This window comes from Podarcis muralis, chromosome 10 (genome assembly GCF_964188315.1).
Source record: "Podarcis muralis chromosome 10, rPodMur119.hap1.1, whole genome shotgun sequence".
Classification (NCBI taxonomy): domain Eukaryota; kingdom Metazoa; phylum Chordata; class Lepidosauria; order Squamata; family Lacertidae; genus Podarcis; species Podarcis muralis.
In genome coordinates, this window is record NC_135664.1 from 24070788 (window position 1) to 24092901 (window position 22114).

The 22114-nt window shown below is 41.3% G+C and overlaps 1 protein-coding gene across 3 annotated transcripts in view; it reads right to left on the minus strand.

Annotated features, from left to right (window-relative positions):
- MDFIC (MyoD family inhibitor domain containing) overlaps positions 1–19160 on the minus strand; it is a 42529-nt gene extending 23369 nt beyond the window's left edge. The window contains exons 1-4 of one of the 3 annotated variants that reach the window (XM_028746113.2): positions 19061–19160; positions 18823–18866; positions 18329–18508; positions 10438–10569 (exon numbers count right to left, since the gene is read on the minus strand). In XM_028746113.2, coding sequence (XP_028601946.2) covers positions 10438–10569; positions 18329–18422 — 226 coding nt within the window. In that variant the 5' untranslated portion in view covers positions 18423–18508; positions 18823–18866; positions 19061–19160. Of the gene's footprint in view, positions 1–10437; positions 10570–12516; positions 12692–18328; positions 18509–18822; positions 19001–19060 lie in introns of those variants that run through there. The other 2 variants (XM_028746114.2, XM_077934614.1) reach the window with 2 other exon arrangements.
- Between the last annotated feature and the right edge of the window lie 2954 nt (positions 19161–22114).

Here is a 22114-nt window from a genome sequence, read left to right on the forward strand (position 1 = left end):
TCCCCAGCCAAGGCCGGGCTCAGAGCAGCTTACAAGCAATAATAAAAACAAGATGAATGATTACAACTTAAAAACAAAAATAAAATACAACATTAAAATAATGGAACATTGAAATATTAAAATGTAGCCTCATCGCAGGAGGAGAAGGAAAAGAAAAAAGAAAGAGAGGGAGGGAGGGAATCAAACTGGCTCCAAGCCAAAGGCCAGGCGGAACAACTCTGTCTTACAGGCCCTGCGGAAAGAAATCAGATCCTGCAGGGCCCTGGTTTCATGAGGCAGAGCGTTCCACCAGACCGGAGCCAGAGTTGAAAAGGCCCTGGCTCTGGTTGAAGCCAATCTAACTTCCTTAGGGCCTGGGACCACTAGGGTGTTATTTATGGACCTTGAGGCTCTCCGTGGGGCATACCAGGAGAGGTGGTCCCATAGGTACGAGGGTCCTAGGCCGTGAAGGGCTTTAAAGGTCAAAAGCAGCACCTTAAATCTGACCCTGTACTCCACCGGGAGCCAGTGCAGCTTGAAAAGGACTGGGTGAATATGCTCCCAAATTCTTCTTAAGCCAGAAAAAATTCAACTATCCACTGCAAAAGCTATCTGTACTTCTAAACAAATATCAAATGTGATGGAAGTTAAAACAAACTTGATGCTTTCATAGTACAAATTGGAACCCAAGGAAAAATAAAGTTTTATTGGGGTTATAGGTAAAGGTAGTTATTATTCTTCATATTCTGGTGCATGGTTTTCTAATAAAAATAATCAAATATAGAGATTCAGGTAGGTAGCAGTGTTGGTCTGATGCAGTTGAAATAAATCTTAAAAAATAAAAAATTGTCCAGTAGCACCTTGGTTGGTCTCTAAGGTGCTACTGGACAATTTTTAATTTTATTTTAAAATTCAAATAGAAAGAGAAAGTGTTAAAAGCAGGCAGATATTCCAAGGGCAAAAGGACAGAAGTTTACATATCCCCTTTATATGTACTAGCCATTATAACTTAAGCAGGTGCCCCAGAAGTTTATCTGGGATTCTGCTCAAATGCAGTCTAGGAAACTGGGTTCTGCACCCCAAAACATGTATTTTGATAACATAATTAGTTTCACCAAATCACTTATCTGCAATCAGTTTTGAGAAGAAATGGGTGCTGTGTAATACACTGAAACATAAGATCACCTTATACAGTGGTACTTCTGGTTGCGAACGGGATCTGTTCTGGAGGCCCGTTCGCAACATGAAAAGACCACAACCTGCAGCGGTGGGTCTGCACACGTGTGGGTTGCGATTCACTGCTTCTGCACATGCACGTGATGTCATTTTGTGTGTCTGCGCATGCGCAAGCGGCGAAAACCCGGAAGTAACCCTTTCCGGTACTTCCGGGTCACCGCGGGACGTAACCTGAAAGAATGTTACATGAGGTATGACTGTATCCCCCTCTTTTCTTACTCTCTGCATTACTCTCTCATTTCCCCAGCCTTCCTGTCTTTTTCTTTGCTTTTTCTTTGTTATTTTACCTCCCTTCCTTCCCATCTGTCTCCTCCACAACCATTATCATTTTCCATCCCCTTTGTTCTAACTCTAAATTTACTGATTCAAGCATGGGTTGGACTGGGTGATATATAAGGGCTCACCAACTCTATGGTATGCTTACACTTGGCCCGTCTATGGTTTCTACCTACTAGCCAGTTCCAGGAATGATGCACAAGGGCCTAAAAGACATAAGGCCCAGGTGGTCTCCTCAGGCCATTTTATCCCAATCTAGTATAAATGAAATTCTGAACCAGCACACAACCATTTTGCCAGGAACTTTCTGAAAACAGAATGGAAGTTTAGGATTCAGCCCTTGTATTACCATCAGGAAAATAATATCTGAAATGTAATCTTAGTAGCCATTTAGTTTCAGGAAAGAGCGGCCACAAGAAGCCCATGTGTGAGTTGGGCGTTCTCTTCGTGGCAAGCTATGAAATGCCAGTAATGAATACTAAAGTTGTGTTACCAGATGATAGGGAAGAAATCACTGTATTTGTACCTGTAGTTTTGTACATTTTCATAGCACTTAACTGGAACCACTAATTTTATGACCAATTACAACAGTGATCAACATTTTATAACGCTAATTTATAGTCTCCCTAACATTTTATGCATTAGTATTCTTGATCAGCATCTTACACCTTCATTAATCACATTATCAAGGGTGTTTTGTTTTCTGTCACATAAAAATTTATGAGGTCTCAGGGCAAGGCAGGTGGTTATTCCTCTAAGGGTTTTTTCCCATTCAGTTTCCTCTTTACATACCAGAACATGTTCCTTTATTTTTTGTTTTCTCAGTTAATTTGTTTTATGACAGTGCTTTAGGTTTATAATGCCAAAATACTATACCTACTAGACCATTACTCACAAGTACTGCAAACAACACTGGACATGCCAGAAATGCTATCAAAGGTTCCAGCAGCTTGGTGCTTGTTCAGAAGGGACTGCATTATTAACTCGTTTTTGCTGTGAGGCTTCCAGGATAGTGATGTGGAGCCACATCACATATTTTCTGCATTGCCACCTCCTGACACTGGCAAAGGGAGACTAGCACATGGAAGGCCAAAATGGTGCCCTTACAGATGTGGGGGCAGCAGGGGCAGCCTTGGCTGGCCACAATTGGCATCACTTTCACAAACATGTCTGGGGAGGGTGTAGGCTTTTAATTGTTGCTGGCAAACCACATTAAATACATCAGTCTTCTAAAACTTAAATTATCCATAGGTGATAAGGAAGTCCATGTAGGCAGGTAGAATTTTTTATATATGGTTAGGTGTGCAGGCTAGCAGAGGAGGCGTTGCTTTTCCACCAGACCAATTGGGTCCCATGCTGGCCACAGAGGAGGATACCCCTGCTTGTTCCATGATCAGCAAGATGAAGGATGAAATTAATATTTTTATATTTACTTGCCATAAGCAGATGCTTCAAATTTAGTAAAGGGAACCTGTTGTGTTCCACTCGTACAACAGTGCTCTGTTTTCTCTGTGCACCCCCAAAATCTGCTTCAAATGGTCCTTCTTTACAGCTGATTTTGAGGTTACATAGGGGGCTGGAGATGACAGGAGAGGACAATGGGGTTCCACTGCATGCATGGAAGTCTGCAGTGCCTATGGAACTGCAATGTTGGGTGCACTACTATATTTCTGGCAAAATTATGACTTAAAGGTAAAGGTACCCCTGCCCGTACGGGCCAGTCTTGCCAGACTCTAGGGTTGTGCGCTCATCTCACTCAAGAGGCCGGGGGCCAGCGCTGTCCGCAGACACTTCCGGGTCACGTGGCCAGCGTGACAAGCTGCATCTGGCGAGCCAGCGCAGCACACAGAACGCCGTTTACCTTCCCACTAGTAAGCGGTCCCTATTTATCTACTTGCACCCGAAGGTGCTTTCAAACTGCTAGGTTGGCAGGCGCTGGGACTGAACGACGGGAGCGCACCCTGCTGCGGGGATTCGAACCGCCGACCTTTCGATCGGCAAGGCTTTAACCCACAGCGCCACCCGTGTCCAAATTATGACTTAGTACTGTATTATTTAATACAAAGAACTTAGCACACAATATTTACATTTGTGATATGAAAGATATTCTAACAATACTACTGAAATAATTCCTATGAGTACTCTTGACCATGGATTGCAAAGATAAACTTTCCTAAAAACTTATACACTTTCTTACCTAAAAGGAAGTCAAGTGTAGCTTATTTGAAATCAGTGCCAAACACTTTAGGTACAATACTGGTTTTTCAACTCTCTCTCTCTCTCTCTCTCTCTCTCTCTACCTCCCCCCCCCCAAAAAAATGGTTAAAGCATTTTTCTTACTAGACTATAGAGTTTCATGTCCCTTATAAGAAGTGACCACAAGGTTTCAAAATTGAGAAAGAAAAGAAAAACACCAGCCATCTTGCCCTTGTAAATTTGTAAAAGAACATTCACAAAGGAGATGGCAAAGACAGCCATAATGGGATGAAATTATCCATGCTATTTTTCCCCCCCAAGCAAGTTAAAATTCTGATCCTCCTCTCAGTTCACAGAAGAAGATATAAATCTCTATGAAATCATTATGCTCCCATAGTTTCAATATAGCGGAGGCCAGAGGTACTCAGAAGTCCTTATCTTGTGGAATTAACTGAATGGGCACCAAATATCAGCAGAGCTTTTTGCTTTATTTTGAACATTGTAAAGATATGCCATGATAAAATACATGCAGCATTTTTATTTTTACAAAAGACAACAGAATACTTCAATTAAAAATGCTCCCCTTCCTTTCAGAAACGTATAGAACAAGACAACATTGTCTTGTTAGAGCTTACTTAGCGCACACCACATTTACAAATATTTCCAACATAACCAATGTTTTTGTATGAAATTAGGTTATTTTTCAAAAACACTTTGTACATGGAAAAATGTTTAACACACACAGTTGCTACAACCATGTGTAAATGTTTTCCTATTTTTATTCAATAACTTTCCTTTCCTTTCCCCTTCCAAACTTCATGGAGAAGAATCTACTGGTGAAGCCATTAAAAGAATAATAATTCTATTTTATTTTTTTAAATCGAATACAGTCATACCTTGGATCCCGAACGCCTTGGTACTTGGACGTTTCGGCTCCCGAACGCTGCAAACCCGGAAGTGAGTGTTCAGGTTTGCGAATGTTCTTTGGAACCCGAACGACTGACGGGACTTCTGCGGCTTCCAATTGGCTGCAGGAGCTTCCTGCAACCAATGAGAAGCTGTGCTTTGGTTTCCTAACGTTTTGGAAGTCAAACGGACTTCCGGAACGGATTCCGTCTGACTTCAAAGGTACGACTGTAATTGGAGTGTTCTTAACTGCAGTGCAAATGTATGCAAGTATTTTCACACAGAACATAACTCTACCCCAGTCCCATTGTGTGTTTGTGTGTGTGTGTGTACATGCGTGCGCGCACGCGCGCCCACCCACCCACAAATCCTCACACTACATATCAAGCTGTTTTGCGTCTTCTACAATTCACATCCAGCCTTGTCTTCTCCCCCCTCCCCATTGAGTCACACAAGCTCCCATTCCCCATAGCAATCTTGATGGGATACTGCCGCACTCCGTGTACCACGCCAGAGAAGCATTAGTCCCATTGTTTTCAGGGGTTTATAAGTGAACTGTGGTATATTTATAGCAAGTGGTATATTTATATTCAAGTTGTGAATATTTCTAAGTGAAGTACTCTTCACACATACTGAACTCCCTCTAGCTCAAAAAGGAAAAGGCTTAAAGCCACACATAATATGCAATATATGCCTGCATTTCCAAGTACAAATTATAAGTAGCAGCAGTTCCAACTCTCATGCCCTAAGCAAAATATAATTACTCAGCTCACCACAAAAGTGAAAGAAACCAGGTCTGCTACCCTCCTCCTTACATCCTTAAGAGGCAACTCTTAACCACAATATCTCTACATTTTAAATTTAAACCATAACACAGCTCCGACTGATACTAACTATAAATGTTCTTAAAAACAGTCTCCAGCCCTGAAAGAAGAGCCAGAGAAAAGGCCTCATGGACTAATACCACCTTCTAAAGTCAGAAGTGGACAAAATTACTGGATTCCACTCGAGTATAGTATTAGTACTGAATAACTGAATTCATTGGCAATTCCAGACGTGCATCTCTGGAATCTTTCTCATAGCTGAATTCCACTCACTGAAAATTTGCAGTCTTTAGATACATAACAGGCTGTATATTCATGCACTGGAGCCTCCTGCCCCAACTTGACACAGTGACATCAAGTCCTTTCATGCAAGAGGCCTCCATATCTATTTGGCAAGGTCTACAACATTTCCCAAACCTCCAGATGCATAACAACACAGTCAAATTCTGGTAGATCTCCAGCCAGGTTCAGTGTGCTTCTGAGGCAAGTGAAATGCAAAACCTATATATGTGAGAGTCTGTCACTATCTATATACCACTATGAAGTGTAGACTTATATCTGAAAACTGAATTAAATCAGCTATGCAGCCAGTACCCATTCTAGTTAACCCTTGGTACACAGACAGATGTAGGCAAGTGTGCTTTTGTTCATAGTTACATTCAAGGACAACCTGCAGAACACACAAATGCAAATCTATTCCATTCAGATATACACCTTATATATACTCGAAGAGCGCACTATTGTCATATAGATGGTAGTAAAATGTATCTGTGAGTATTTACCGCACCATTTTTGTTTAAAATATCTTGTGCTACTGAAGAATTGATTATTTTGGAGATGGCTAACATTTTAAACCATCTTACGCCTTTACAATTTGGCAAAGTATCTAATTTTGTGTTTCAAATGCTAAATATGGTTAATTGAATATATCATTACTCTAGAAAATTGCAGACTATCACAATGCCAGTTCACTTACTCCACAGTATTATTTCAGGAAAGGTGTGGGCAGGTTCTTTTTTTTTTTTTTGTATGCAATACACAGGCAAGCTTCTTTGAAATATACTGGAACCAAATGGAAACATACATCTTAACATAAAATGCAGCTTTATTTCTGGTAGGTTCATAAGGATGCATTACAGCTACGGGGCGGGAAGCGATTTAAGTAATATTCGCTTCAAACAATATATTGCTTTATGTACTTTATTTAGAAAGCATCAAAACTTTAGTTGCTGATTGGAGTTATGGAGAGATTAACAAGGAAAGGACAGTGACAAATAATTAGGACTTTCCCTTGTTAAGATAATGATCTTCCGACTTGGGGTTCACATTACCTAAAACTTTTTGGATTAATGACTGAACATGCAGCATAATCGTGTGCATGTCTACTAACAGGCAAATCCCACTCTGCTCACTGGACCCTGCACCCAGGCAAATGAGCATCAGATTGTTCATACATAATAAAAATAGCAAACATCAGTCTTAGGCAGGAAAGCAAAGTTATTCCCTCAGATAACACACTGCCTGTAGATTCAGTCCTCTTTAGAATCATCACTATTAATATGACCAACACTTTTTGAACAATTAGAAGATAGTAGCCTCGTGTCCTTTTCTTAGATTTAAGTTCAGTATATATGGGTAATTCTTAATACAAAGCTTGATAACACTGACAGTTCTTTCTCATTCAAGCGCTGGTTCCAGTTGTCTGAAAACATTCAGTCAGTCAGTCAATTTGTATGCCACTTTTTCCCACACACAAAATCACGCTCAAAGAAGCTTACAACAAAGAAAACAGGAATACATTTCAAACCAACACTACAAAAACAATTTCAAAATAACACATCAAAACAATAGCAAATGTAACAGCCATACACAAAAGCACATTTAAATACTATAAATTTAACAAGATTAATAAAACGTGCAGCACCCAATAGCAAAAATAACAAGGGAGCTTCATGGTTTCACCTTAGTCCTAGAAAGACCCCTCCCATGATGTTGCAGCAGCTTCTTATAAGGGGTGGGGTAGCTGGAAACACCCCATTATATAAAACATCATGTAATTGAGCAATGAAAGTCCTGTACATTATTAAAATCACTCTTTGAAAGCTGTCACATCATCTGATTGGATAAATAACTTTGGCACAAAGTAGCTTTCAGTATATTTTCTGTTGGGCCTCAGTGTAAACTAACCCAATAAGGAAACTCCACCTATGAGCTGAGAATGCAATAGAGATTTCACACAAGCAAGGTATTATCTGATATGACTGATCACGTGAATCAGTCCTAAATGATGAGCCCCTCAGAGAACAATTCTCTAATGCGGACACTGAAAAAACTACCACTTCGGTTTCTCTAGCACTGTGGGGGATTTTTATTTATTTTTATTTTAGTACATTAGTGCATTACCTTGAAAGGTGCTTGTTTTACATTTTTTATGGCTTGGGTTTACCAAATTTCTCCACTTACTGAATAGTACACAACATATCCCAGAAGTTTATCCTCCCCACTCCCTCCAATATGGATAAAAATACCCCTTTCCAGAAAGAACAAGGTGGATGTTTAGTGAAGAAGAGGATAAATTTGAAGCTGAAATGATGGATGGCAGTGACCTTTCTATCTGTAAAACTTCAGCATATAATAGGCTATTTAATCTTGAGAACTGGATTATTATTAATCAATTATTCATGACAGTTTGAATATATGGGAGATGCTTCTTGTTTTCTTAAATATCACAAAGCTGAAGTCCTGTTTGAGCAACAGGAAGATTAAATCTGAACAAGTCTACAAGACCCATGCCTATTGCTCCTTCAACTTCTATTGCTTATTGCTATAGAATATCGAACAAATTGTGCTGAATTAACTCCTGCTATGATAATTTTGCAGTAATGTGTCATTCGAACAAAGAAAAATAATGGAAAAACAAGTATATCAGTGGAATTTGGCAGAATAGGCTATGTTCTTATGTGAATGGTGACAATGGAATCAGACAGCTTCTCTTTTCAAGGAAAATGTCTCATAAGATCCTAAAGGTGCTCAAATTAAAAGCTGAAATGATTGGCTGCATAACATTGCACTTGGAAGGGTGAAAATAGCAAGGCATGATGTGACAATAGTATGTTTACTTGCATTATGGATACAACTCTAAGTTTACTTCTCATTTTTTAATTTTTAACTTCTCTTAATTTACTAGGAAAATGTCAATTTTAAAGAAAACACAAAGAAGGAATCATTGAACGAATTAAATACATGAAGCCTGGAGAAGAGACAACTAAGAGGAGATGTAACAGTCATCTTCAAATATCTGAAGGACTGTCACATACATGATGGACCCTATTTATTTTCTGCTGCTCTATGGAAAGGGTGAGGAATCTCAGGCCACAAGGTCTCTGTTTGGCCCTCAGTCAGGGTTCTCCTTAGGTCATGTACTCCCTTCCCAGGCCTCTGTGTCCATCTTAAGTGATTTTGCCTAGATGGAATATGCTCATGAACATTGATGATGCCTCTTCTTGCTAATACCTGGAAGGAGAAGTGGGATAGAATCATGGACCTTTGTGAGGCTGGAATGTATCCTACTGTGGAAGGCAAGTGTCATACCCACTTTTGCTTCTCACTATGCCTGTCAGTGGTATGCAGCCCCTGGAAAGCTGCTTATGAAAGAATGCAGCTCTCAGGCTGAACAAAACCCCCCAGGCCTGATCCACAGGGTAGAAGCTGAAGCAAGGTGTCCAAATGACAAGAACAAGGATTAAGACTGAACATTAAGAAGAATTTCCTGACAGTCTTAAGCTGTTTAACTGCCCAAAAGTTATTATCTTGCTGTATTTTATTTTTTTTACAATAATAAGAAAAACGAAACATCTGGAAACATTTATAATGGGAAAGCTAAGAAGACTTGTAACAAACAGAGCAATATTTGAAACTGCGTAGGTGGATAAACAATCCATTTGGAAAGAGAAAAAAATATTGAGTCATTAAAGCAGCAGTAAACAGAAAGCAAGGCTCTTGTTAAAATTATGATGCGTATTACGTTCAATGCAACACAGAAAAGCAAGTTCCCTGGCAAATCAGTCTTACTTACCAATTCTTATTTTTTTTCAAATAATTGCTTTGTATGTCCTCAATCCAAAATGTTTACTTTTGACTGATTCCTTTTTCTACACAATGGAACACTCATATCTTTTAATTCCAATGCAGTTTTACCAGACCATTAGGGAAGACCCATCAAGAACACGTGCTGCACGAAACATGCAAACAATCACCCCAATCTTCTAAAGCCACTGATGCAGAAGTGAAGATTTTACACATAAGACAACTTCCTACATACACTGCGCTTTTCTGCACACCCCCATTTATTGTTGTGAACATCCCTGTTCACTGCAGACCTGGAAATTAGGAACATAAGAATCTGCTGGATCAGGCAAACACCCCCTCTAGGTCCAGCATCCTGTTTTCACAGTGGCCAACCAAATGCCTATGGGAATTCCACAAGCAGGATTCGACAGGACTGGCCCTATATTATCCCACCGGTATGAGGGGGAGACAGGCACAAGGAGATAATTGGTGCCATAAAGACTAGCTACTCACGGAGATCAGGCTGGATGAAATTTGAATTTATAACTTGAAAACTTGAATCACTGCCTTCTGAAGAGAATCTGAAGGCACTCTCCTCTCTCCTTAACACACAACAAGACTGACAAATCTCAAGATTGTTCAAAGGGCATTTGCTTTCCTTGGAATTAATGGAAAACAGCATTATGGGATCTTAAAATAATAATTGCACAGATGCGCTGCCTGACATGGTATAATGCATGTTTGCTCAAGTCACAAAAACAGCTTGTTTATCTCTAGGTAGTCTTTGATGATGAAGACTGACAGAAATCATCCCTGAGAAGAAATTCTATTGACACACATTACAGTTCTACACAAATGCATTTGACACAGATTTAGCTACATCAACAGTCAGTACAAGATTACACTAAAAAGGCAAGTCTAAACAGCAGCAATTAGTTCTGGAAATACTTACTTCTGATGAGGTCATCACCAGTGCAATTCCCCCAGACAGGCTGGTCCTCTGTATCTACTTGTATATTTGGGTTATTTGAAGGTTCTCTGATCTCTCTCTCTCCTAGCGCTGTTCTTCCTCTATCACATTTTTCTAAACAACAACAAAGGATTACACTATAAGCAATTTAAGAAGATTTACCCCTTCCTTTCCAAGCTGCTTTATCAACAAGAATATACCAAACCGTTCTCTTATAAATTGTTCATGGCTAAGCTGCAAGAGTTAAGTATTAGCAAAGAGATTAAGGATAATTAAAATTATATAATGATTGTTCTCCCAATTTATTATTCAGTTGCAGCAAGTTAAGAAAACTAATTCTCCTTCTGTCCTAACCATTCCCACACTGAAACATACTAAGGGGTAAAGAGACTTCACGCTTATGGAATCTGCTTTGGTGGTTATTACTTGATCTCGGAGTTCCACAAGCTGGAGCCAAGTGTTTGCATAGTGGCTCAGAGGTCCAGACATACTGTTAGAGTTAATGAAGGGTAAATAGTATCTTAGAACATATGATTAGCACAGGAATTTATTTTGAAAACCAAAACCAAACTCTCAGTCTCAGCCTTTTCATACAAAAATCCACTCCAGGTTTTCACCTTGGTTTTCTTTTCTTTGTAGTCTAACTGAGAGGGTGAGTTTTATGTGGAATCTACACACATATAAAAAAATGTTCTGAAAACGCTTTTTAAAAAAGTGTTTTTAAAAATACATTGAATTTTCCATAAGGCTCACCATTGCCATCTAGTGTCACATTGTATATTGCACTTAAAACACACTTAAAATGTTTTATTTGCAGCTGTATAGCGGAGTCCTTAGTTGTTGCTATTGTTAAACAGCTGGAAACCTTTGCCACCTACTGTAAAAATGATATCATTTTCAAGTATTATTTTATATACTTAATTAAGGATTTCTGTACCAGCATTTACAAAACGGTCACAGGGTGTTCCACAATTTTTTTAAAAATGCATAAATACCTAATATAAAACATTTAAATAGCAAAATAAATTATCAGCAATAGTATCAGCAGGCCAGTAGAAGTTCCAGCTATACTGTAATTCTGTAATACCTATAGTTTCACATCTGTGTACTAAATTAAATCAATGATGGTGCAAGGCACACCGCCATAAAGAGGTCATTCCAAAGTGTTGAAGCTGATACTGAGAAGGCCTTATTAAATACCCTCTCATTTCTTACATCCTCAGTTGAGAGAAACACCAAAAGACCAACCTGCTGGTCTTATAAACTGTTGGTCACATGGGCAAGACATGTTAGTATGGCAAGCAACCCCACTGTTTGGCTCTCCTGTGAGATCTCCCTCATTCCAACATCACTGATCACATGGGATGAAACCTCAAAACCCCTCTGTAACACAGGTCTGGCTCTGTGTTATTGGAAAGCACTGGAGTTATGTACAATTAAAAACTTTGAACCTCCAAAGTTCTTCACAGTCCATTTGAAAACTTAAACTCCAAAGTACTTTGGCCAGAATCACAAGAAAGGGCAACTCATGCTGCACAGATACACGTGTGTGTGTGTGTGTGTGTGTGTGTGTGTGTGTGTGTATGTATGTTGCTGTTTAGTCGTTTAGTCGTGTCATATATGTATGTATATACAGGGTGAGTCCTTTAAAAGAGGCCCCATGGATACACAGTACACATGTTCCACGGGGCCTCTTTTAAAAAACTACACACACACACACACACACACACACATGCATAGAAGCTGAAGATTTCTGATACACAGAAAAATAATGTTACAGTCATATATCTAAATTTTTAAAAAGGACCAGTCATATGAACAAAATCCTATTTAATAAAGCAATTCCAGATATCTTTATGTGGCCAACTTTTGAAGTACTTTCCAGCCTACATACTTCAGCGATTACACAAATACCCCCAATCTGCACTATTTTAGAATTGGCAAACATAATTAAAGGGAAAGCAAATTTTGCATAAACATTTTGAATTTAGGAAGTGCATTTTAGATACTTTCATGGCCAACCTTTAGATATGTGTATTGTAGTTCAATTAAACAATGTACCGGTACATGTGCACTGAAGAGCTGTGATTGATGACAGATCTTTCTTTAAAGGTTCCATGGCAGGTGGTCTCTGTGGTGCAATGGATCAGTACATCTGGCTGTTAACCAGAAGGCTGGTGGTTCGAGCCCACCTAGGAATGGCTGCGGGCAGGATTCCTGCATTGCAGGGGGCTGGACTAGATGACTCTTGGGGTCCCTTCCAACTCTACAATTCTATGATAAAGAGCCATGTCATATTTCAAAGTAAAAAGCTGTTTGCCTTTTTAGCATTGCAATGACTGCAGCAGAAACTTCAAAGGAAATACCAACTCTGTTGCATTTGCCCATACTGCATCACTCGGTTCAAAGTTCTGACTGGAAAAGAATCCGAGATCAGAAACTGCTGTACTAGGCAGACCAAGATAGTATGAGGTAAAAGCCAATGTCACTAAAGTCATTTAGGCTTTGACTTCAGAAGAATACGCATGTGTCACCGCCACATGGGCATTAATCATCTTAACTGAAATTATGCACAAGAAACTGAATGCAGAAGTATGTCCTTGCGACATTTACACTTAAGCTTGTCGAGAAATCTTGCATTTTCTTGGCTGATACTAATAAATTCATAGTTGTGTTAGAAGCAAGAAGAACAATGTAACATAAGAGGATAATACAAGACACTGTTGTCTCAAAGGGTATTACTCATCACTCAGAACTGTAGCATTTAATAAATACGAAAAATCTTAGCAACTTTTTCAACCGTTAAGAGGGGCAGGAGGGGGAATCCAATTACTCATAACATTAAAACCTGTTACCAGTAAAAGGTGGCACAAAATCTGGAAAAATTAGAGTAATTGTGAAACTCGATATTTTAGCAGTATTGATTTACTGTTATTTCTATTGGAGCACAATAGCAAAAATGTCATAGCTTTCTCTCATAAAAAGTACCTCTTTCCAAAGCATATCTGCCCATCTAAGAAACTGTGTGACGGCTATATTCATTTCACACTTACCAACCTCAAGTTAAAACCCAATTTGGAGTTGATACGCAGCAAAACGTCCTTAGAAAATCACTTTGTTCACTTATCTATCATTCTCTGTACAGTATTATTAAACAATAAATAATAACCTCACTAAGTTTGAAATCCTAAACACACTTATTAGGGGAAAAGCACCACTGAACACAACAGGGCTTCCTACTGAGTAAACATGCATAAGATTGTGCTATAAATGTACCTTCTAGGACAGTGGTCCCCAGTTAGCTAAGTACTGTGGACCCACTGTTTTATAAAATCCAAGCCATGGATCCCCTGCTTTTGAATTTTTTGATACCTTTATGGTAGTTTTTGTTATGTGAACGGTGCCACAGACACCTTGAGTGGGTTACGTGGACCCCCTGGGATCCGTGGACCACCAATTGGGAACCACTGTTCTAGAATACTTTTAGTTCACAACAGGTTACAGATCTATGAGTCTTGAGTGGCACTTTCAGGCAACTGCAAGTGGGAAGCCTCTCTAACCAAAGGGGAATTGGGGCGAGCAGGAAAGACAGCTGAATCACTTTACTTGTTGCAGTTCTCCAAACTCAAAAAAGCTCCAACTCAAATCAGAACTCATAAACATTTACAGTAAGTTACATGATGACTCAACTGTGCGTATTATGGGCTGCTGTCTCTCAAGCTTTGCAGATATTACTGACTCCTGTTAGCATCATCATACAAAGGCAAATGCAGCTAATGACTGAATAGTACATAATCTACTCAGTGGAGGGCCATTCCATTGGCTGAATTTCAATGACAGACAAGGCCCCCACATTTCCATATTAGAGTTTGGCTCCATTTGGCTCAGATCTTGCACCCACTCCCTTGTCCTGTGCTTCAGATCTGAGCAGCCAAGGCTCAGCTCTCATCCAGAATAAGATTTTCCTCCTAATTATAAACATACCAATGTTTCAATTAATCAGTCTTTGTTTCAGGTGTTTCAGGAAGTATCTGCTTGCACTGTTTTATTTTTTGTAATGGTGAGGTCCATTAACCATTCAGAATGATAGCCTGAATGCAAGGAAGAGTGTGAAGGAGAAGGTACCAACAAATCGTTGCAAGTCTGGTTGCAGTTCCTCAATTATGACAAGGAAGGCAGGAACTTCACAATTTGGTTTGTTATAAGTATATTTATGCCACCTTTCAATTATATTCCCAGGGCAGTTTACAAAATAACATGAGAATACCAAAAAAAAAAAAAAAAAAAAAAACAACAGCAAACTAAAAGCCACAAAATAATAAAATAGTTAGCAAAATTAAAACTGCATCTAAAACGTTTGGGAACATAAAAATGTATATGCCTGGCAGCAACAGGATAGTAAAGCACCTGTAGGGCAAAAATCTCTAGAAATCTCTAGGGGGGGGGGGAATCTCTGGTGCACCACAACTAAGTAATAATATATGACCATGTGCTGAATACTTCTCACCACTGACTACCACCCAAACATCTGGAATTACAGAAGGTGAGTAGGTGAGGGAAATAGGATGGCAGCTTGATATCCAGAAAACACCTAATTTCATTGGCAGGCAAAAAGTTCTGCCTCCTCTCTCCACAATCACACACCCTTATGACCTTTTAAATTACATCCTCATTTTCCACTTTATACATTACTGGTGTTCATCTGCTTTTAAAGGATGTGGGTCTGCTGCACAGGATAGTTTGGGCCTAAGAAAATGGCAAAATCTTGAGGCTGATCTTTCAACTGTAGCACTAAACAGCATAAATAGATCATCTCTCTTTATACTAGTATCTAAAATGGCACTGAGATTACACATAAAATCTGGGATACAAATAACAATACATAGCTGGAAATGTAGTTTTTCTCAATGTTGAATCATTTATGCTTGTTCTCAACATGCTTTTAATCTTGATTGATTCTAGAGTAAGCCATCCACAACGGGGTATGCAGGGTCAAGTCACCTGATGTGTGCTTTAAAACTCTTTCTGTGATTAGACTATCCATGCCTTTTTTCTCCCTGCATATGGCCAAGGTAAATGAAGAAAGAATTGGTGATTGCAATCCTGGTGTATGCCACCTTCAAATCCATTTCCCGTCATATTGGTGTCCGCTTCTGTTAAAGAAACTCAGCACCAGCCAGACTAGCCCATATCAGCGCCACTCACCCCTAACTTGCTGGAGGAGGTGCATGTCAACAGCGTCACACCAGCACATGTGGTGGACCTGTGAAAAGTGGTCACATTGTGGGAATCAATATTTGGGGGGGTTTTGTGCCATAACTGGACAAAACATCATTAAATCCCTGAATCCGGCTTAACTTGCTTGGGAGATAATATGAACCTGCATTTCAAACATCTGTTCTTGTTGGCAGCTAGGCCAGTAGTAGCAAGGTATTGGAAGGAGCATTTCTGGGACCGCCTACATCTGTTTTCAAATGGACACACTACACTGCAGACCAATGCAGGGTCAATCTGCAATGAACTTTTGTTTTCTGAATGAAACCAGTTTATCAAGAAGTGTTTTTCAGGGGCTAAAAATATGCAATAGATCTAGACTGTATGTGAACTTTATCAGGAAAAAACAAATACCTTAGTCTCCATTGATTCTAGAATAAAATGTTGTATGCATGAGCCAACTATAACCACAGTTAACAGTTTGTTGTTGTTTAGTAGTTTAGTCGTGTCCCGACTCTTCGTGACCCCATGGACCAGAGCACGCCAGGCACTCCTGTCTTCCACTGCCTCCTGCAGTTTGGTCAAAAGTTAACAGTTTACCATGCAGCAAACCACAACCCTGGCTTAGTGTTACATGCAACCAGGGATTGTGGTTTGTTTCACGCAAACAAACTATGAATGGGAAGCTTCACATCACGGTTTCTTTGATGACAACACAGCCATACAAAGAAGAATGGTTCTAATACAGATTCTATGGAAAGGAATCTTGCTTTTTTTAAAGACCTGAGATACATTTAAGGCATCTCAAAAAGCAAGTAAGTTTGATTCTTGTTTGCATCTCCATGCGTGTTAAGTAAACGAGATACCCATACACTGCAACAGACCATAGACAGGTTTCAAATCTGAGAAATGCTCATGGAAGTGGCCTAAGTATGTCCATACATTATATATTGTTCCTTAATAGCTCAAAAAGTGTTCCATAAAACAGCTCTGATGTTTGCAGGCATACACCCAACTCCAGATAATAAACTGGCAGCATTTTGTCATAGCTGAATTTTCTGAAAACGCTAAGCAATCATATTTAGAATGCATTACAGAAGTCCAACCTGGAGGTCACTAGGGCATGAATGACCATGACTTTGTCCAACTTTGCCAGGGAGAGGTGTAACTCGTGCACTGGACAACACTGGTAAAATATACCCTTAGTCACTGCCATTGTGTAAGTGGAAAAGTTACCTTAGTAACCTCTGCAGCAACTCTGTGCCATACAGTTCAATCTTATGCGTGTTGTAAGTACCACCATGTTAAATGGAATTTACCTTCAACTTATTAAAAGGCTGCAATCAAATGTTCTTTATGAGGGTGAAAATCCCACTGATCACAGTGGGATTTACTTTAAAGTAAACCTTCCTTGGATTGGGCTGTTATTGATTTTCCCTATGAATTCTTTAGAAGTTTACTTCTGACAAAAGTTACATGGCAAGGATAGTTAAGCGCTTCTACAAGAAGAAAGGTTTGTTATTTCTAGTGTGTCAAATTCATCCCTGAGTTTAGATTGCTGCTGCAACAATATTGCCACTATACAGTTGTGGACTAGTGTAAGTATTTATTTTGGTCTTCAAATATTATTGTGCATAGTTGAGTATCATTTAAAGACAAAGTGTCAGTTCTAAATGAATAAAAACAATGAAGTGGTTAATATACTACATATTGCCTGTAAAAGAAAAAAATAACTTAAATGCCTCTCATTTTATTTATAGAAAAAGGTATTCCAAAATCTAAAACACTTTAAATGTTGTTAAAACACGGAAACCTTTACAATAAACAGTGTCACATGACCATCCTCCTACTTGAATGTGCTCACTTTAAACTTGTCGCCTAGTGAATCTGGAAGGCAAATTTTAAAACAAAATTGAAAGTAAACAGCCAGCTACACACAGGAGGCTGCCTTACACTGACCAACCAGTAGTCCATCAAGCTCAAGTATTGCCTACACTGACTGGCAGCCACTCTCCTGGGTTTCAGATAGTGGTCCCTCCCTGTCCTACCTGGTTGATGCTGGGACCTTCTACATGCAAAGCAGACGTTCTCCCACTGAGCTACAGTCATTGAGCTACAAACATTTTGTTGCATATATAAGCATTTTAAAGCCTATCTACTCTGGAGCAGCTGCTCATGTGCACACTTTCAGGCAGCTTGGTAGGGAGAAGATAAAGGCCTAGCCTGAGAGCACCTGCCCCCTCCCCTCCAGTTTCAAAACTACTACTCTACAAGGCGAAAAATAAGGGTTTTGTACATATTTAGTCCGGCATTCCTCGGCCTGCTTCGGAATTTGGGAGGTGTGGCAAAAATGGCAACAAACAAAAAAATGCCAGGAGTGAAGAACAGCCAATGCATCTAGAGGAAAGCGCTGGAGAAGGAAGTGACACAGGGACACAAAACCCCTCATTTTGTGCCTGTATTGCAGAATAACTCCACACACACTTTCCTAACAGGATGTAGGGAAGGTAAGCAAGCTGTAAGCGGCCTGGAAAAGGCAACACACCCACCCCTCCCCTTCCCAATGCACGCAGCCTAATCTCAGCTGCATCATTTCAGCTGTTCAGCCGTCGCGGCTCTCCCCCCCCCCCCCCAGAAGAAAAACTTTCGAGCAACTTACCTCGAGGGAGCGAGATCAAAAAGCTGTTTTCAGCCGGAGCTGCGCGCTCTGGCCCTTCAGGCCCTGAAGGAAGAGGTTCTCTCGCTTGGGACATCTGCCAAGCTCTCTTCCTCCCAGTAATAAAGAGCTTAAACGCCCCTCTCCTCCTCCTCCTCCTCCCGACAAGGCTAACGCAAGACCCTGAAGGAAGAAACAAATGAAGAAGTCTTTCAGATGGGCTTCGAGGCGCGCATTCTCTCACACACACATATATACGTATTATCTGACTCGCTTGCAGGCAAAGGACGGGAGATGCGCCGCCGCCAAAGAGAAGCCCGAACTTTTCTCTTTTTTTGCAAAGCAACCGGGTGCGCCGGTTTCTGCTAAAATGTAACATGCGCACAAACACATATACACTCTGTTGTTTATTTTTTAACCCAAAACACCGCGCGAGGAGCCAGCCCAAAGCTTCGGGCCGAAACAAAACAAAAAGCAACCTCCTTCAGCGCCTTTACCTTGGCATTTCCTCTCAAGAAGTCCTGCTCTCTTCCTTCCCGGGCTTGGGAGGGAAAGAAGGAAGGAAGGAAGGAAATAGAGGAGGGGGGGGGGAGAGAAATAACTTTAGCAGGAGCTCTTCTCCCAGGCCAGCCGCTTCCCCAACATCTCCCCTCCCGTTCCCGCCTCTTTCTTCCGCCCCCCCCTTCTTTCCTTTCCTCCGGCTGTTTAGCACCCCGCCCGCCCCCACCCACCCACCGGGGCAGAGGCTTAGCTTGGCCCCAGACGGAGCCTCCCAGCGCGGAAAGTGGCGTCAGCTTCGGCCCGAGCGCGGCTGGCGCCCCTCCCGCCAAAACTGGGGCTCTCGCGCTCTCTTTCTCTTTCGCCCTCCCCACCCGCCGTCATCGTTTCCTCACGAAAACCGCCTGGCTCTTCTTTTCAGACTGGCAGCGCGGTACTTACTTAAAAAGACATTATAAAAAACACACAAACCCGAGCCTGGCCTGGTCCCAAAGAACAACCAGCCTGAATATAGTTGTTGTTGTCCCTGAATGGCGTGAACATTTTTTACTAGAGGAATGCACTCAGGCGGGACCTGTTGCACCTGATGGCCTTCGGGCCTCTGATATAGATCAGAGCACCTATATGGCCCAGACGTGAGAAAGGTCCTCTTCAGGGCAAAACAAAAGTCCTTCTGTATACACTACAAATGCTCTGCTTCAACACGAATCCTCTAGGCCCAGGGAAGTTTATATGGTGTCCATAAGGCTCCAGCCAGGGCCAGATTTAGGTTTGATGAGGCCCTCAGCTACTGAAGGTAATGGGGCCCTTGATATGTCCAGCTGTCCCTTGTCAGCAACAAATTGACGCTGTTTTTTGTGTTGAATATATGCTATGTGGTAATTTATGGACCTAATATGTAGGTATCTAAAGCCATTTGCGCATAACAAAATACTGTATGTATTTTGTCAAAGTAATTGTTGAACGTATATATACAATTAAGTATATTAATAGTGAAATACAGTGGTATCTCGGGTTACATATGCTTGAGGTTACAAACTCCGCTAACCCAGAAATAGTACCTTGGGTTAAGAACTTTGCTTCAGGATGAGAAATCGTGCTCCGGTGGCGCGGCAGCGGCAGGAGGCCCCATTAGCTAAAGTGGTGCTTCAGGTTAAGAACAGTTTCAGGTTAATGGACCTCTGGAACGAATTAAGTACTTAACCCAAGGTACCACTGTACAATTAAGAATATTTGGGGGGCCCAAGCTATAGCTTGTTTAGCTTAGATGTAAATCTGGCACTGGCTCCAGTCCTAAATACACTAAATGTCATCGGATTTGATGTTTTTCTGGACTACACTTTAAGAGTACAGGTGTGTGCCCCCCATAGGAATGAACTCCTAGGGGCAGAGGGGTCTTTGCCTCTCCCCCAATAAAATATCTGAAGGGGGCCACCCCCACCCCCAAAAAGTTGATGGGCATTGCCATTCAAATTATGTGTGTGCACCATGTCATGTGATCGATTAGGCAAGGTGGGGCTTACCTGCACCCCCCACCCAATTTTTTATTCAAGTTGGCACCCCTTACCCCCCCCTTAGAATCATAGAAGTGTAGAGTTGGAAGGGGTCACAAGGGTCATCTAGTCCAACACCCTGTGATGCAAGGATCTTTTACCCAACGTGGGACATTCTACTTGCACACAACCACGTATATGTGTAGTACAGGGAAATAAATAATTTGATTTAAATTGCAAAATATGGCCCCAAAGGGGCAAAAATGGCCCCAAAAAGAGCAGGAAAACTGCAAAAATGGAATGGTACAAAAAGAGCAGGAAAGGGGCTAGCAATCCCAGCAGCCTTTGCAACTTTGATCCCATGCATCTGAAAGGAGGTTTGGAGGGAGCAATTGTAGTTGAATTTGGTGGATTTTTGGCAGAGCTTTTGGAGATGGCACCTAAACACAAGGCATCGTCATCTTCCTCAGGTGCCGAGAAACCCAAGAAGCAGCAAGTGCTGCTCCCGCGGGAGGAGAAACTGGAAGCGCTGGGCTGTTTACAAGACTGTATGACTGTGTGTGCTGTGGCACGGAAGTAAGGCAGGAATGAGTCCAGCATATGTCCCATCAAGATACAGAAGAAGGAAATCTGGGCAGGAGTAGCAGTGAGTGCACCAACAGCTGCAAAGGTCACCAGCAATGTGTGGGACAAGGTTCTGGTGAAGACAGAGAAGGCTGGAGGACATGAACCGCAAGCGTGTCCCCATTGATGGCAACACCTTGTACCAGAAAGCTCTCAGGCTGTTCGCAGCTTCAAGTCTGCTACTGGAGAGGGGAAACAGTGTGTGAAGGAGTTCTAAGCCAGCTCCGGTTGGCTACACCGCTTGAAGGGTCACTCCAGTTTGAAGAATATCCACACCACCGGTGAAGCTGCATTCACGGACAAGGAGGTTTCCCAAGCATACCCTGACCAGCTGAAAAGAAAACAGCGTCAGCTGCCCATTACCCTGTTTCTCTACAGAACACCTGTAGAAGTACCATCAGCAGCAAGTGAATCTGAGCCATGGCCAAGGACTTTGGGGTACCGGTCTACCCACCCCCTTGTCATTTCCACATCATCCAGTGATGAGGAAGACTAAGAGCCACCAGTGCCACCATTCATGCCAGTCTGGTAAGTGCTGCTGGGTTTTTTTAAGAGTTCCCAGAGGTTTACTGGGTGTTTACAGGCTTTTTAGATGGTGTTCCCCACTGTAGTTCATTTCACGTGTACACGTGGTACCTGGCAACATAACCCCTGCGTAACTGGGGAGATGCCTGTACTTGTAGTAACAGACTTCACATGCAAAGTACCCCAACAGTATCCTCTGTCTTTCCTAGAAGCCTAGAATACTTCACACAAATTGAGGGAAATGTATTTTATTCATTATTATTGCTACCAACTTGTAGGCCTCTAGAGTTGAACCTCAGCAGTAAAATCAAATGAAGCCGCGGAAGCCCCATCGGATATTTGGGTTCCAAAAAACGTTCGCAAACCGGAACACTCACTTCCGGGTTTGCAGCATTCAGAAGCAAAACATCTGAGTACCAAGGTGTTCAGGATCCAAGTTACGACTGTATTGCTTTGGGTCCTATTTTGTTCCCCCTCCCAGACTGTGGGGGTTGGGGGGTGGGGGGAACGTGCACAAAAGGATTAACAGCAAATGCACCAACAGCCTCTTACCCTATGGGTTAAGCCAGGGGTTGCCAACCATCACAACTCAGCACCTGAGTATGCTATTGATATACTGTAATATGATTAAATAAATACCTCATAGAGC